The sequence below is a fragment of the Rhamphochromis sp. 'chilingali' genome (assembly GCF_963969265.1).
Source record: "Rhamphochromis sp. 'chilingali' genome assembly, chromosome: 16".
Lineage (NCBI taxonomy): Eukaryota > Metazoa > Chordata > Actinopteri > Cichliformes > Cichlidae > Rhamphochromis > Rhamphochromis sp. 'chilingali'.
The window spans coordinates 12,471,767-12,487,646 of record NC_137943.1 but is presented as its reverse complement, the minus strand read 5'-3'; the positions used below and the strand labels follow the sequence as shown (position 1 = coordinate 12,487,646).

At 40.2% G+C, this 15,880-nt stretch overlaps 1 protein-coding gene across 2 annotated transcripts; it reads left to right on the top strand.

Annotated features, from left to right (window-relative positions):
* Positions 1 to 446: 446 nt before the first annotated feature.
* LOC308383743 (protein ABHD8-like) lies at positions 447 to 15,074 on the top strand. 2 transcript variants are annotated; one of them, XM_080861837.1, is made up of 5 exons: positions 447 to 1,566; positions 11,020 to 11,849; positions 11,949 to 12,119; positions 12,272 to 12,488; positions 12,603 to 15,074. In XM_080861837.1, the coding sequence occupies exons 2-5, from the start codon at positions 11,029 to 11,031 to the stop codon at positions 12,813 to 12,815; spliced, it is 1,422 nt and encodes a 473-aa protein (XP_080717963.1). In that variant the 5' UTR covers positions 447 to 1,566; positions 11,020 to 11,028; the 3' UTR covers positions 12,816 to 15,074. The 2 variants fall into 2 exon arrangements, with proteins under 2 accessions (XP_080717963.1, XP_080717962.1); XM_080861836.1 differs by lacking the exon at positions 447 to 1,566 and adding an exon at positions 8,121 to 8,444.
* Positions 15,075 to 15,880: the final 806 nt, after the last annotated feature.

The following is a 15,880-nucleotide window of genomic DNA, read 5'->3' as shown; positions in this document are numbered from 1 at the left end:
TGCACACAGAGGGAGGGAGTGTTAAAAACGCAGATTATACAGCAGCATAAAACAAGCTATAATAATAATAACATTAATTTAGTGATCGGACTGATTCCTGTCGTGTATATTCAGTTAAAATGAATTACAATAATGGTTTAAGAATATTGCAAGGGTGTTAAACTGTAAATGTTCACCCCCCCCCCCCCCCCCCCAAAAAAAAACCAAGACAAAGCCTACCTTTAAACTCATATTTGAAGAGCTACAACACAATTTAATTGATTTAAAACATTTAAACATTTGAATTCATTTCAGTTTTCTTTTAAATAGCACTAATTCACAATAATAGTCGCCTCAATATGTTTTATATTAGAATATTAGAAAGAAACCCTAACAATCAGATATCCCCCTAAGAGCAAGCACTTCATGGAAGAACTCTTTTTTACAGGAAGAAACCTCTGACAGAACCAGGTTCAGGAAGGGCCAGCCATCTGCCAAGACCAGTTAAGTGTAAGTGGAAAGAGAAGAAAGCAGAGAGACAGGACAAAAGACACACTATGGGAGAAAGAGCCAGAGTTTAATAATAACTAATGATTAAATACAGTAGTGGACAATAAACATACAGACTATTTGGGATTAAATGAAGGCTTTTCAGGGAGTTTTTAGGACAGCCTGAGAATAATGTATGACAGTCCAGGATGGGGATGTTCTGCTAGGTCTTGGCTGCAGCCACCTTCAGTTGCCACTTATTTGTGGGTCTCTCTGCCAACAGTTTTGTATATAATACCTGAAAGCATGTTCTGTTGGGTTGACTATTGAATAATACCACATCATTTTCTTTTGAGGAACTCTTTGGCTCATTATTCATTTGCACTGTGAAGCGCTGTCTTCATAAATGTATGAAGTGATTCTCAAAGTTTGGGCTGGGGACCCCTGGTGGGCTGCGAAGGTACTGCAGGTGGTCGGCAGCAATAACAAGTTCAGTTTGAAATTAAATCACTACCTACAGCTTCATATTTACAGTATTGGGGAGTAACGGAATACATGTACCGCCGTTACGTATTTAAAATACAAAATATGAGTAACTGTATTCCGTTACAGTTACCGTTTAAAAAGGTGGTATTCAGAATACAGTTACTTTGTTGAAATAAATGGATTACACTGCGGTACTTTCCTGTTTCATTTTGTCGCGGGTCAGGACTGTTTGGGTTTTGTTTGACAGCTACGTTCTGTTGTTCCAGGCGGCAGCGCTACGGTTGCCATGGTTACAGGGCGACGCTCTCTCTCTCTCTCTGCGACTGTGTGTTTCCTGGGTGAGAGAGCGCCTTTTCGTTGTTGTTGTTGTGCTAAGCTAACAGGCAGAATGCTACAAGCATAGCTCTAAAGAATGTAGCATCATGGCCAGTGTAGTCCGTGTTGCAGGGAGAATGGACTGCCATACACATTATGGGTCTGTGAGCGCGAGGAGGGAGAGAGAAAAAGGGGAGTGGAAAGGTTGGAGTTGTCATCGAGGAAAAACGGGAGCTGGAAGCATGTAAATATAATAATAACCACTTCAGCCAAGAAGAGTGCCTGACGAGCCCAGTTGTAAGTAAGCTATTAAGACTCGACTGTACACCGTGTTCGTGTTTTCCTCCGAAAACAATAAGTTCCGTTGGAGCAGTCTTTCAACGTCTCTCTCTGTCTCTCGCAAGAAAAGTTGACCCACACAACAAAGTAAAGCTATTTTTCGGCTACGAGCCGACAGGGACCCCGCCGTATTAGTCAGAGGTCCCTTTACTACAGTTCGGAGTCGCGGACCTTCAGTAATAGTAATAAATCACACAGCAATAGTACATTCACATTGTTGTAAAAAGCATGATAATCTATTAAGTAATCCAAAGTATTCAGAATACGTTACTGTCATTGAGTAACGTAACGGAATACGTTACAGAATACATTTTGAGGCATGTATTCTGTATTCTGTAATGGAATACATTTTAAAAGTAACCTTCCCAACACTGCATATTTATATTTAGTATGAATTAAAATTGGTAATGGTACATAGTTAGTTTGTGACATTAGTCATTACTCTGACATTTACTGCTCTTGTATTGAAGTTTGTGTCCCAGTGGCAAGTGGGTCACGCACTGGCCTTAACACTTTGCATGTGACTGGGTAGCATTAACAATTTATAACCAACAGTCTGTGTTGGTCATGAATGTTTTTTGATTGCATTTTTCAAGGAAATAAATGACCTTCTCTTATATTTTGATTAGTGTAATGATTTAAGATTGGGTGGAGCCTAATGGGATTTTCTGGATTTTAAGTGATATGTAGCAATCTTGATTTTGAAAATGGTTGAACTTGTTTTAGTGTCACTCTGACAAAAGATTTTTCTAATTTTAGAGATGTTGCACAAATGAATGAAGGCAGTCCTATATATTTGTTTGATGCGCTCACTCTAGAACATGTTGTGGTCAAAAATGAAACCACCTTGTTACTGGAGGCCAAGGTAATGCCATCCAGAGTAGGTATCTGATAACAGACCATATTTCTAAGATTTTTAGGGCCAAGTACTACAACCTCAGTTTTATCTGCATTTAGAAGCAGGAAATCAGAAATCATCCAGACCTTTATGTCTTTAACTAGAATCGTGTCATCTAGCTCTGTTGCTTAAAGCTGAGTGTCATCTGTATATGAATGAAAATATGGACACTTTTGCAGTGTTTTCTAATAATGTTGCCTAGGGGAAGCATGTACAATGTAAAAAGTACTGGTCAATGTTATACATGATTAACTTGTGTGTGAAGACTCCCCATTTACATAACCAAACTGTAGTCTATCAGTGCAGTGTAAAAGCAACAGTGTGTAGTAAAATCTCTCTGTAGTAAAATACTGAGGTCTAATAGGAAAACATAGAAATAAAGTTCCCTGCCAGAGGCCAGAAAATCATTCATAACTTTCACTAGTGCTGTGCTATGATGCACTAAATCTTGGCACAAACTCTAACTCTGCAGCAAGCTCTTTAACAACTACTGTTTCAAGAGGGGTCAGTGTGGTCTAAAAGACAGATTGATGGTTAAGGGGAAGACATTATTGAAGTAAACTAAGATATATCAGCAGTTGCTGTTCTTAAAAATGCATCTGTGGCATGGCTGTGACTATTTTTGTAATGGTTACATTTTTATTTGTAAATAACTCATGAAGTCATTACTAGTTAAGGTTAAGGGAAATGTTTGAACAGAGCTTGGATTCTGTTCGCCTGAATGCAGTGCTGAAGAGAAACCTAGGGTTGTTCTTATTTGATAAATAGTAAGATGTCCTAGCTTTAGGGAGGACTTTTTTAGAGCAACAAACTATTTGTACAGCCTAAATGAAGACCTTCTAAATTAGATGCATGTTTGAGAGTTATACCAAGGAGTACAAAAGAGTAAAGTACTTCTGGTTCTGATTTGTTGGGATGTTCTGCTAGGTCTTGATGGCAGCCGCCTTCAGTTGCCACTTGTTTGTGGGTCTCCCTGCCTTTGGTTTTGTATATAATACCTGAAAGCATGCTCTGTCGGGTTGGCCATTAAAGAATACCACACTGTTTCCTTTTGACAAACTCTTGCCTTGCTTTTGCAGTATGCTTTGGGTCATTATTCATTTGCACTGAAGTGTTATCTGATCACTTTTTAGTGATTTTGTCACGGACTAATGACGAAACAGGGCCAATCTGGCCACAAAACTGATTGTTAGTCAATCGTCCAGTTAATTCTGAGCCTCTGTATCTGTCAAATATCAAAAAAGGAGCTTTTTGGTACAAACCAAAGGGCAATCTTTAGTTTTTTTAGGCCACTGTTGTGATGTTTCATTTACTCAAGCACAATACACATTTATCAGATATGCAGAATAAATAATGTATATACCTTTTTGTGTCAACTAAGGTAACACAGACTTATTTTTTTGCTGCAAATGAACTGATCATGCTCATGAGCACAGCGACTCTACAAAAGCCATTCTAAACAGGACAAAACTAACAGAAGTGAAGGTGGTATTTTCATTTTCAGGCCAACCATGCTGATTCTGGAAAATAATTTTATTATAGGAACATTTTTCTTTAAGTCAACAATGTTTACTCAAAAAGAAAAAGAAATGAAGTCACACAAATGTGCTAACACCTAATGACTTTTACCAAAACCGCCCTGACCAGAGAGGGTGGGCAAAACTACAGGGCACATTTACACTCTCAAGACCAATACTGTGGAACTGCCAGACCCAGACCACACCCAGTATCACACCAGTTAACCCAATACACAAGTTCTTTGCTGCATGCTGAGCACCTTCAGCATATAAGAACCAAGGTCTGTTTCTTTAAAGTCAAATCTTCCATTGGGAACTTTCAGTGTGTGAGCGATTTCCGTCCTTTCAACATCCGCCGCAGAATCACTTCGATGCCTCCTTGTGAGCTGATCCTTTTGATCCAGCCGTGGGTTCTCTTTCGTTTGATGTTTTTGGGCTGATACTCGGTGCCTCTTTTCCGGGTCCGTACCTGCTGGTACTGCCAGGGAACCTGCTGAAACACTCCTGAACCTTCAGCTTGTGAAGAAATTGTATCTGAAGCTTTGAAAACCTGTGTTCTAGCAGCTGCTCCAGGACCAATCCAGCTGCTGAACGATCTAAGGTAAGAGGTTCCAGTTAGGTCTGCTGTGGGAATGCTGTTGGAAGAACAAAGATTAAAATGTTGTTGAAATATGTTACTCTAATTTCAAAATTATGCCACAATAATACAGTAACGTCGTGCAAGTTGTAAATCCATTTATCATAATGAAGTTTATGTGTACGGTTTCATTTTTTCACAACAGCATTATATCAGTTGTACTGCTTCAATATTTACAATAAAGGGGCTAATTAAGAATTTGCAAACAAAATTTAGTGCAGGTTGTCTTAAAGAGTGGTGGACCGGGGGCAATTATAACATCTTTTACATTTTCCTTGATAGCTCACAGACTACGTGAAATATACTGGTCATATTTTCATAAAAGAAACACACACACACACACGAGTGTGTGTGTTTCTTTTGTGTGTGTGTGTGTGTGTGTGTGTGTGTGTGTGTGTGTGTGTGTGTGTGTGTGTTATTGTAGAGTATACATTCAAGACATCCATTTCTGTTTTTGCAGAAACTTTACAACAGTTCTAGCTTCTACAAAATAGGTTTTAAGTCTTTGTGTTGAGTTATAAGTGCATTTTACTTGAATACGATATTTACCTGGGACAATAAAAAGGTTCCATGTTAAAATCTTGCATTATAGCAAACAACACCTATATTTAGAGTAGGCTGATCAACCATAATGAGCATGATCAAAGAAAGTTGGTCCCGCTTTGAATAACAGATCGCTACAACTGGCCCCGGTCTCCTCTACATAACATATGCAAGCAGAATACTGTACGGATAAAATAACTTGTGCAAAAATTAGAGCAGAAAAGTGTTTCAGTCACCCCCCAAAACTGTTTTTCAAAAGTTCTTTATAGCAAACATTATTACTCTGTGTTTTTCCCCATGCCCACACTGCTTATTAGCAATTAAACGTAACATCGCCTATAAATGTAAATCAGTAGTGTTTGGTTTAGCCATTGCTTGACTAAATAGAAGTTCCCATGAGTATCTATCCAGGTTAACTGCAACTAGCCATGCTGCTAACTGATTACCAAGCTAGCTTTTCAATGTTAGCCTCATAAAGAAACACTGTTTGCTTCGGGGTTAACCTCGCGTGCAAATAACTTAAGTCGCTTACCTACGCACGTGAGTTAGACCACGCAGTCGGGAAAATGAGGACAGCATAATGTTCATTTTGAGATATTTAGGAATGTACAGATGACACCGACATGAGAGCAGTGAATGTCACAGGCAGGTCTGCTTCTTCTTCTTTGGTTTTGTTGAAAGACTGCAAAAGTGAATGCTGCCACCTACTGATCCCAGCGTGTAAGATCCACAGAAATGGTTACATTAAAATGAGGTATTTTTGGATATTACTCTGAGTCACGGTACAACTGCTTTTGGTCCCGTTGGACTGACTTTTTTTTTAAGTTTTTACACAACATTTACGTTGGTGTAAGGTATTTAGCATTTGTATATTCTAACTGCTCTAATAGGGTGAATGACCCACCAGACATGTTATGAGTTTTACATTGCTTGTGCCAGGTTGAACCCCCTATCGCCTTAATTCAGCCTTAATTCTTCATGGCATAAATTCAACAAGGTGTTGGAAACATTTTTCTGGTCCATGTTGGCATGCGCATTACACAGTTGCTGCATATCTGTTGTTTTCACATCCATGATCCTAATCTCCTGTTCTACCACATCTCAAAGATGCTCTTTTGGATTGAGATGTGGTGATTATGGAGTACAGTGAACACACTGTCATGTTCAAGAAAGCCATTTGAGATTATTTGACTTTAGGGTGTATTATTCTGCTGGGTGCAGCCTGAAGATGGATACACAGTGGTCATAGCAATGAGATGGGCATAGTGATCAACAACAGTCATCTAGGCTGTGTGCTCAGTTCTTACTAAGCAGCATAAAATGTGCCCAGAAAACACCATCGTACCAACACCAGCCTGAATTGTTGATACCAGGCAGGGTGGATCCATGCTTTGGTCAAGATTTGGTAACATGTGTAAACTATGTCCTCATTTTCCTGTTCTTAGCTGAATCTGCAGTCTTCTGTAGCTTAACTGCTTCAAATCTTGGCATATTGTGCATTCAATAGTGCTCTCCTTCATACCTTGGTTATAAAGAGTAGGGATTTGAGTTACCATTGCCTTCCAATTAGCTCAAAGCAGTTCAGCCATTCTCCCCTGACCTCTCACATCAACAAAGCATTTTCTCTAAGAGAGCTGCCGCTTATTAGATATTTTTTCATTTTCAGGCCATTCTTCCATGTTTTGGAAATCCCAGTAGATCAGCAGTTTCTGAAATACTCTGTCTGACAATAGCAACCATTCTACTTTCAAAGTCACTTAAATGACCTTTCTTCCTCACTCTAACGCTCAGTTTGAGCTTGTGAGCTTTAGATGTGAGAAGATGTTTTTATAATAAAGTTTCTGTATAGTCTATCCTGGCATGCTGACTGAGGACTCCTTGAGCTGGAAGTGTAATTGCTGTTGAGTGCTCTGGTGGCCATCTAGAATGTTATATGTGTAATTCACCTGCATTTTGGAGGGTCTGCTTTTTGCATTGTTGCTATATTTTAATCTAAAACTTTAGTCATTTAACATTAACTTCAGGCTAGCCTTTGATGTAAAAGACCACCCTGTGATAAGACAATACACACAGAAGCAGAGATGTGCAAACACAAATTCTGAAGGTCTCTCTACTGACAGTCGGTTTCAGTACTTTTCCATAACCAAGCTGTTGCTTAAAGTCATCCCTTTGTGCAGTACATTATGATTACAGTGATGATGTTTCGTGAATAATCTGCACACGGTAGGAATCCTGAAAAGAACTGACGCACGTTTTGTTTTTAGGCCGGTATCAGTGATAAAGGCCTAATTTTTTAAAATTGAATTTTAATTGTCCAAAACACAGATACAAACAGATAAACCAATGATTATTTACGCCAAGCAATAAAACAAAGCACCCAGTTGGCTCACGGGCTCTCCGCCCAATAAACGTCACAGATTGCTTTCCAGTGACTGGCACTGGACTGTCACAGCAGCAGGCCTACCAATTTGCTATGTGAGTTCAAGAAGGGGGCACTGCTCGAAATGTGTTAGATTAAAACTGAAAGGTCACGTCTGTCCTTGGTGGTGAGGCAACAATAACTCGTTCTCAGGTGACACTTTATGATCATAGTCCGCAATCAGATGTGGGATTTGAAATAAGACCCCACGCAGAGCCCCGACTGTGGTCACGTGCCAGCCCAATTAATTTAGATAAATTAGCCGGACAGTCATTTTTATCATTTGTCTCCTTTTCAGCGCCCAGGCAGGACCACACAGTCTTTCCCCTTTTTTTTCTTTCTTTTTTTGCTGGCCTGTCAGCCCTAGCAACAAGCAAACAGGCGCCTCTCATTGGCCTCCTCAATATACAACTGCTTTCTATTCGCCCTCCCCACCGCCACTCAGCAGCGAAAATACCCGAAGATTGCTGCTGGTGCTGCGGATTCAAGGGCAGCAGGGCTGGGTAGGGTCTGGCCCGAGTGCGCAGTGGATGCAGAGGAAGCGAGAAAAACACGGGCGTCTGTTTTCGTAATGGGTATATCACTAAACTACCAGTGGCACTCTTTTATGGATGCATGCTTTATCTTCACTCCATGCCCCCCTGCGGTCTGTAATGACGGTCTAATTGGGCCAATAAGGAGCTTTTACTGTTTTGCAGCATCTCTAGCGTAGACAAATTGTTGCGCCAGATGCAACGCCGTTCTCGATACTGTGTGGTCGGCCCTTGACTGTCATCTTTGGGTGCAGGTTTCTCATCACCTTAATCATCAGTACTTCTGCAGGTAATGCAAATCTTTTGGTTTTGGTTTTGTTTTAGCTTTTTTTGTATTGCTCTGTGGCATCTGGATACCTGATGTTTACTGTGCAGCATATCAGCGCCAATAAACGGCTGCACGCATGATGCATGCATGCATTTCGCCTGAGACAGGATTAAAATAATAACAGATTATGAATAATACAAGCAGTATCATTCAAAGCGCACTATTTGTGAAGCCTAAAGCTGTTATATATATAAATATTTATATAAACATTTTTGGTGCGTATATTTGTGAGTATTTGAATCTTATTGCGATGTATAAATTGTTTAAAATAATAATAATAATGTGTTGTTGTAGGAGCCAAGCCGCTAAATGTTTGTGAATCAGGCGTTTTTAACATAACGGTCTCATGTTGAAAATATAGGCCACTCACTTCACGTGCATCTTGACAGACTGCGCCTCACTCTGCTAGACTCTTGTTATGGAAATGCAGCAGCACACAGTGTACCGAATGTGTGTTACTGTAAGAGTTGGCAGGCCTGTCAACCTAAATATTCTGCAATGCAGACACACAAAACAAACAACTTCAACATGGCTGAGTAACCTTCAGCCCTGACTTTGGTCGAGGTTGGATGTCGCGGAAACCATTACATTGCTCCCCACAGCCATGTTCCAGACCTGCTGGTGGGATTGGAGAATTGTAGGTCAGGAAGAGAAGCCCAGATTTAAGTGGGAGGACTGTTGGGTTTGTGCTGCTGTAGTTTGTTTTGTGCCGATCTGTTGATTGTCGGTGGCCATGTAGAATATTTTTTATCTATGTGTTTTTGGGTTTTTTGTTTTGTTTTATTTTATTTTTGCAGACTAGCATGGTAATAACCTTGCTCTTTGGGGAGGATTTTGCTTCTTGTGTTGATGTTCTGTTTTAATGTAAGGTGAAAAACTGGCACGTGCACAATATACAAAAATATACCTAAAGGATTTGTTTTTGTCAGATTTCCACAGACATCCACCAACAAATAATCATTCCCACTATTTACATTTTGTTTTTATATTTCTTTAAACCTGTCAAGGTACCAATCATTAAATATACTAAGCACCCAGCATGATTGGAAGACAATAAAGATGTAAACAACATGTACTATTTTGTACTTCTCAGTATACTTTGCCAAAACGCACAATAATATAGGGGAATGCACAAATATCCTACAATAATGCACATAATGCTAAATGGTGATGAGTTGCGAATGCAGCTCAACTCAAATGTTACAAGGGTTTTCAATTTGTGTGTAAAAATAAGGGTTCATTTTGCATCCAGTGAGATCACTTTGCATTCACACAAAAGTGTGCTGAATGATAGTGCAGATAATGCATACATAGTGCATAGACACAACAGCAGTTCCTTAAACAAGGAAACAAACAAGTAAACAATAAAGTCTCACCAGCTACTGAAGATGTGACTCAGCCTTGTGTGTTTCCTAGAGATAACTGTGTTTTGTATCAAAAGTGGGGACACTAACGTGTGTGTTTGTGCTGCTGACAGCAGACTGTCAAGCAGTGGCTGGACCTGAACGGAAACATAGAAACCAGCTCTCATCTCCCGCTGGAAAGAACGCAGTTTGGAAAACTGCTATCACGTTGTCGTGAGACACACAGTCCGCAGACATGTGTACAGTCATGCCCTCTGACTGGAGTTCTCTATTTATATATATCCTGATTCTGACCTTGTGAAATGGAGGGGTTATTAATAGCAGACATCTAGCTTGGCCTAGGTTTTTTACATGGTGTGTGGTGCAAATACTGCTTTGCAGTTGTTTGTTGAATGCATCAGAATGTCAAGCCAGGTGAGTCACTGAGGTGAGTGTGTTAGTAGAGACTTCAACAGCTCTGTTGGATATAATATGGCTATTGATTTTGAAATCAGAATCAGAATCAGAAAGGGTTTTATTGCCAAATGTTGAGCAGGTTTACAACATTAGGAAATTGCTGCGGTGCTTCAGTGCAAACATACTGTCATAAATTGCGCTTATATAGACATGAAAAAATAAAAGTAAGAATAAGAATTAAAAGTGCTACGTAGAAAGATATATGCATGAGTGCAGGTGGTGATCAGTGCCAAACATGGAATGATGCAGTGAACACAGCGTAGGGTCATGTGTTAGTGGTGGGAACAGTCGTACGTTTATTGTTCATGTGTCCAACAGCAGAGGGGAAGAAACTGTTCTTATGGCGAGAGGTTCTGGTGCGAATGGACCGGAGCAGAAATGTGTTAAAGTACCCTTTATTTTGGCGTACTTTCTTTCTGGCTCTGGACTGATGAAGGATAAAGAAAGCCTTTTCATTGTGTCTCTGTTGCTAGGAAACAGCTTGGGTTCAGTTTTGTAGGAATCAAGCTGGGTCCAATTTCTTGCAGTGCAGCCAATGCCATTGGCAAAGCACTGCAAATGGAACAAGTTAGAATGCTTGAATGTTTGAAACTGTGACACTAAATGAGCTGTGAAAAGTAGGGCAAGACATGAAAAATATTTTTTTCCCACATTTCAAAGGAAGCATCAGAGTACTGATATGTTTTATTTGTGTCTGTGTGATGTTGTTCCTGCAGGGAAACACCATGCTGACTAGCATCACTGAAGGGATACTGTGCTGCCTGACTGGGAAGACTGCCAATCTAGTCTTGCCCCTGGAGTCATCAGAACCCTCTGATGGTTTTGAGTATGTGGAGGTGAAACCTGGGAGAGTCCTGAGAGTGCGGCATATCGTCCCCGAGCGCCAACCCATAGAAACAGAAAAACAAGTTGCTGAAAAGAACAATGCAGATGTTGACTGTTATGATAAAGATTCTCCCATATCTAATAATGACGGCGACAGTGGCAGCATTGTCCACTGCAAGAGGAAGATCACAGTCTACCGAAATGGCCAGCTGGTGATCGAAAATCTCGGGGATGTTTTGCACTCTGAGATTCTGCAGTGTCAGGATGGGGATTTAGAGCCTTGCAGCACTGTAGAGGTGGAGCTTGCTGACTACAAAGACATAGCCTCTTCTCCAGACCCCAACCCTGTTCCTCCTCCAGTTCCTCCACCACCTGGGGAACATAAACCTGCTCCGCCTCCACGCCGCCGCCGTCGCAAACCCAAGCGCACAGTTTTAATAGACTCCAAGAGGATGATCTCGAGCTGCAAAGGAACGCACTCGGATGTAGCACTGTTCTTCGTGCATGGCGTCGGAGGATCTCTTGACATCTGGAGCAGCCAGCTGGACTTCTTCTCCCGCCTGGGCTACGAGGTCATTGCGCCAGATTTGGCAGGTCACGGAGCAAGCACAGCGCCACAGATTGCAGCAGCTTATACCTTTTATGCCCTCGCGGAGGACCTGCGAGCCATCTTCAAGAGATATGCTCGTAAACGCAACATTCTTATTGGCCACTCATATGGGTGAGGATTTGTGAGATGCTTGTGTTACGGGTCAGCTTAGAAAAGTCAGTGGCGTACAGTGATTAACATGCTGTACCTACCCCATTATATCTCTTCCAGAGTGTCATTTTGTACCTTCCTGGCGCACGAATATCCCGATCTGGTCCATAAGGTAGTAATGATCAATGGAGGGGGTCCCACAGCTCTGGAGCCCAGCCTCTGCTCCATCTTCCAACTGCCATCTTGTGTCCTTCACTGTCTGTCACCTTGTCTGGCCTGGAGCTTCCTCAAGTAAGATGCTGTGATGCTGCAAACAGTAGTGACACACTGTGACAGACAGATGTAATAGATAAATAATAGCTTGCTTAAAATGTTAACTATCTTTAAAATGTACAGGAAAGAGATTTTGGTAAAGTTTTTTTCTTTCTTTTTCTAATCTTCAGAGCTGGATTTGCCCGTCAGGGTGCCAAAGAAAAGCAGCTTTTGAAGCAGGGCAATGCCTTCAATGTGTCTCCGTTCGTTTTGCGAGCCATGATGAGCGGTCAGTACTGGCCCGAGGGGGACGAGGTATACCATGCCGAGCTCACTGTGCCCATTCTTCTGGTTCATGGCATGTGTGACAAGTTTGTGCCCATGGATGAGGACCAGCGGATGGCAGAGGTATATCACACCTTTATCCAAACAAGAGCTATTTTGTTTCATTTATTAGTTATTGTCTCATAGCTTTGGATTCGGATCTGTTGTAAGATTATCCATTTTGGCTCTGGTTTTTAGATCCTCCTGTTCGCTTTCTTAAAAGTAATCGAAGAGGGAAGTCACATGGTCATGATGGAGTGTCCTGAAACTGTCAACACCCTCCTGCATGAGTTCTTTCTATGGGAGCCTGACATGTCAAGAAAAGGCGGCAGCAAGACAGACACAGAGAAGGCGATCGCTGCCAGTGACACTCTTCACACGCTGAAAAACAGTAAACCTGTGAACAAATAACCATCAAGGCATAAAGTTTTATTAAAGAGCAAAGGAGAAGGCCTATTCTTCGGCAGTTGGCATGTATTCCTAAGGCTCCCAGGCTGAGAGCTGTTTAAAACAGGGTCACATCTTATGGATGTAGATGACCACTGGTGCTCCGAGATGAAGCGGGAAAGGACGTATGATGAGAGGGGCGGACGCCGATACACAGTCAGTTTCTGCTACGCTTTTCGATACCAGTTTGTCCTCCATCTCACCATGTTTGCAAACCAACACAAAGTCTGTAGGTAAAAGGCACCATGATTTGTGTATGAAATGTTTGTGGTGAAGAACTGACCGACGAGGCATAAAAGGCGTGAAACGCTGTTGGAATCGTCTCGCCTCCATCATATATATTCTGTAAAGTACTGCAGAAAAGAGCTCCTGTTCTACCTTAATAAAATGGCTCATTTATCCATTTTAACTCTGCTTTCAGTGGAAGAGAAGAAAAAAAAAACATCAAACATAGTCAACCGAGGAATCAGGGAGGGTGAAGAGCAATTTATAACAGAATAATTGTGTTTGATTAAATGCAGACAGTGGAAAAATAGATTAAATGCATTAAATATACTACACTGTCCATGTAAAATGTGGATAATAACTGTGTCACATGCTTACATAAATGACAATATGATTGAAGGAGAAACACACACATACAAAAATATTTGTACCATATTGTTTTGGAACCACATTCACACAATATGCAGTGTACAGCATCTCAGACACACAATCTGACTGATTAACAAATGACAGAAGCAAGTAACTTTCCTTGCACTAAACTCAAAATCAAAAATGCTATGCGTCAGTATTAAAGTGTAACGATTTCATAGTTAATATTAAAACATAAAACAAACATCAAAGCCGAGAGAGATTCTCTTCCAGATTAACAGCCATTGCCTCGATACCATACATATATACACACATATATATATATTATCCTAAGGATAAAAAGTACTGAGAGCCTGCATGAGTTCAGAGTATGGAAAGATATATACACAAGGGTTGTTTCAGACAGTTGCAATATATTGCCATAAATTCCCAGCACAATTGTCTTTTAATGAAATGGTTCCTCTCAGTGTGTAAGTATTATTATTGTTTATTTATTTCTGTTTTTATCTTGGCGTTACAGCAGCAAACTGATCAAATGTTGTCTTAAGCTAATAACTGATCGCGAAACACGTGTGCGTTACCTAACCCTGCTGCTCCCCGTCCACCCTACACTGTATATCTACTCATGTCGGACTGAAGGAATGAGCAGGACGTGCTGCTCGCTGTTAGACATTCATTCGTGAATGTTGCTTTGTCTCATAGTGGGACAGTAAAGTGTGAATAAAAGCACAGTCTGATTCTCCCTGACAGTGCTTATCTGTTGACTGGATAGATTACTGTTATGTGTAACAGAGGATGTAAGTTAGAGGAAGCCCAAATATGAATCTGCCAAAGGCGGAAAATCCCCTTAACCTCCTAAGACCTGAACTCTTCCACGGCATGCATTTTTAGTTTCTCTTTGATATTTGGACATATTGGGGCCCGATGAACGTAAAAACAAAGAATTACTAGATTTATTTTTTTTTACCTTATTTTTGTTTTTAAGAAAAACAAGAGCCACATATGAGCACATTCATTTAAAATTTTCTCGTAAGTGGATATCAGGACCTTGTAAAGCAAAATTGAGTATTTTGGTCTAAATAACCCAAAATGTGATGTCCACATATGTGGACGCAGGGTCCTAGGAGGTTAAGAAAAAAAACAACAAAAAAAGGGACTTTTGTGCTCTTCATGCTGGTCTGTTATATATGCATTTTAAGAGAGAGTGCAGATGCGAGATGACTGGATTTATGCAACAGGAACAAATGAACAGAAATAGTTTGGGAATAAATGGAACCGGCTCTAAAACATTATATATTCTCTATGGACTTTATAAAAACCAACAAGTGCTGCTGATGCAAAGTACTGTATGTCTCTTTTGGTGTAAAAGGTCAGTAAAACTGTATGGACTACAGGGTGCACATGTACTTCTCCTTATGCTAAAAGTGTGCATATATAAATTGTCAGTGCTCATATGTGCTATATCTTTTTGTGGTTAACAAAATATGTTAATGTTATTGTGGCATTTATTCAAGGGAATCATATTATATGCACTGCCTGAATGTAGATGCATATAACATTATATAGCCTATTAAAACAATTGAATTCAGTGTATGAATGTGCCTTTCCTGGCATGAAATAAATCAGATGTTCCCAGTTAAAAGGTGTTTGTTTTCTCTGTTGAGTGCTGGATATGATTCTTCCTTCTCATCTTCTTCTTCTTTTTCCTGCAGCGCCCTTTAGGGGTCACTGAACATCTGACTACACCTCACCCTCTTCTTAGTATCCTCCTCTGTCACACCAAACCCTCTGCATTTCCTCCACATGACCTTGCAAACCGCCTCTTTAGCTCTTGCTGTGATCCTTTTGTCTCAAATGACTCCTAAACTCGTCTCCACCCTGCCTGCACACTCTTCTTCATTTCTCTTTGGCACTGTCCATCACTTTGAATTGTTGACGCCAGGAATTTAAACTCATCCACCTCTACTGTACTTTTTTAATCTTTTCAACCTTTCTACTTTGCTCAATCACAAACTTGTCCTATAAGGATTCATTACAAATTCGAAAATGGAAGTGGGCAATTTGCATTTTACTGAAGAAAAAATCATGTTTTTTTTCTTGATGAAAAAAAATTATATTTTTTTCATCAAGTTTATTAAATAGGGGCCTGCAAATATTCCTAAGGCAATATACTGAATGGACACATATTAGCTCAATCCTATTCTTTTTCTTAAATGACCATAGAAATGCATTTCTTATCTCTGGACAGCACTTTTTATAAGCAGTCATGAAAAAAATCTTATTTTAAAATGTTTTGTCGCTCCTCTGGTGTTTCTGTCACTTTTGTGAAACTGCAGACTGGCATCAAAATGAAAAAATTATTTTCTATTTTTCAAGCAAAAACAATCTTTAATTTAACAAAATTTCATACACTGGGTCTCAGCTTCTTCTTTTTT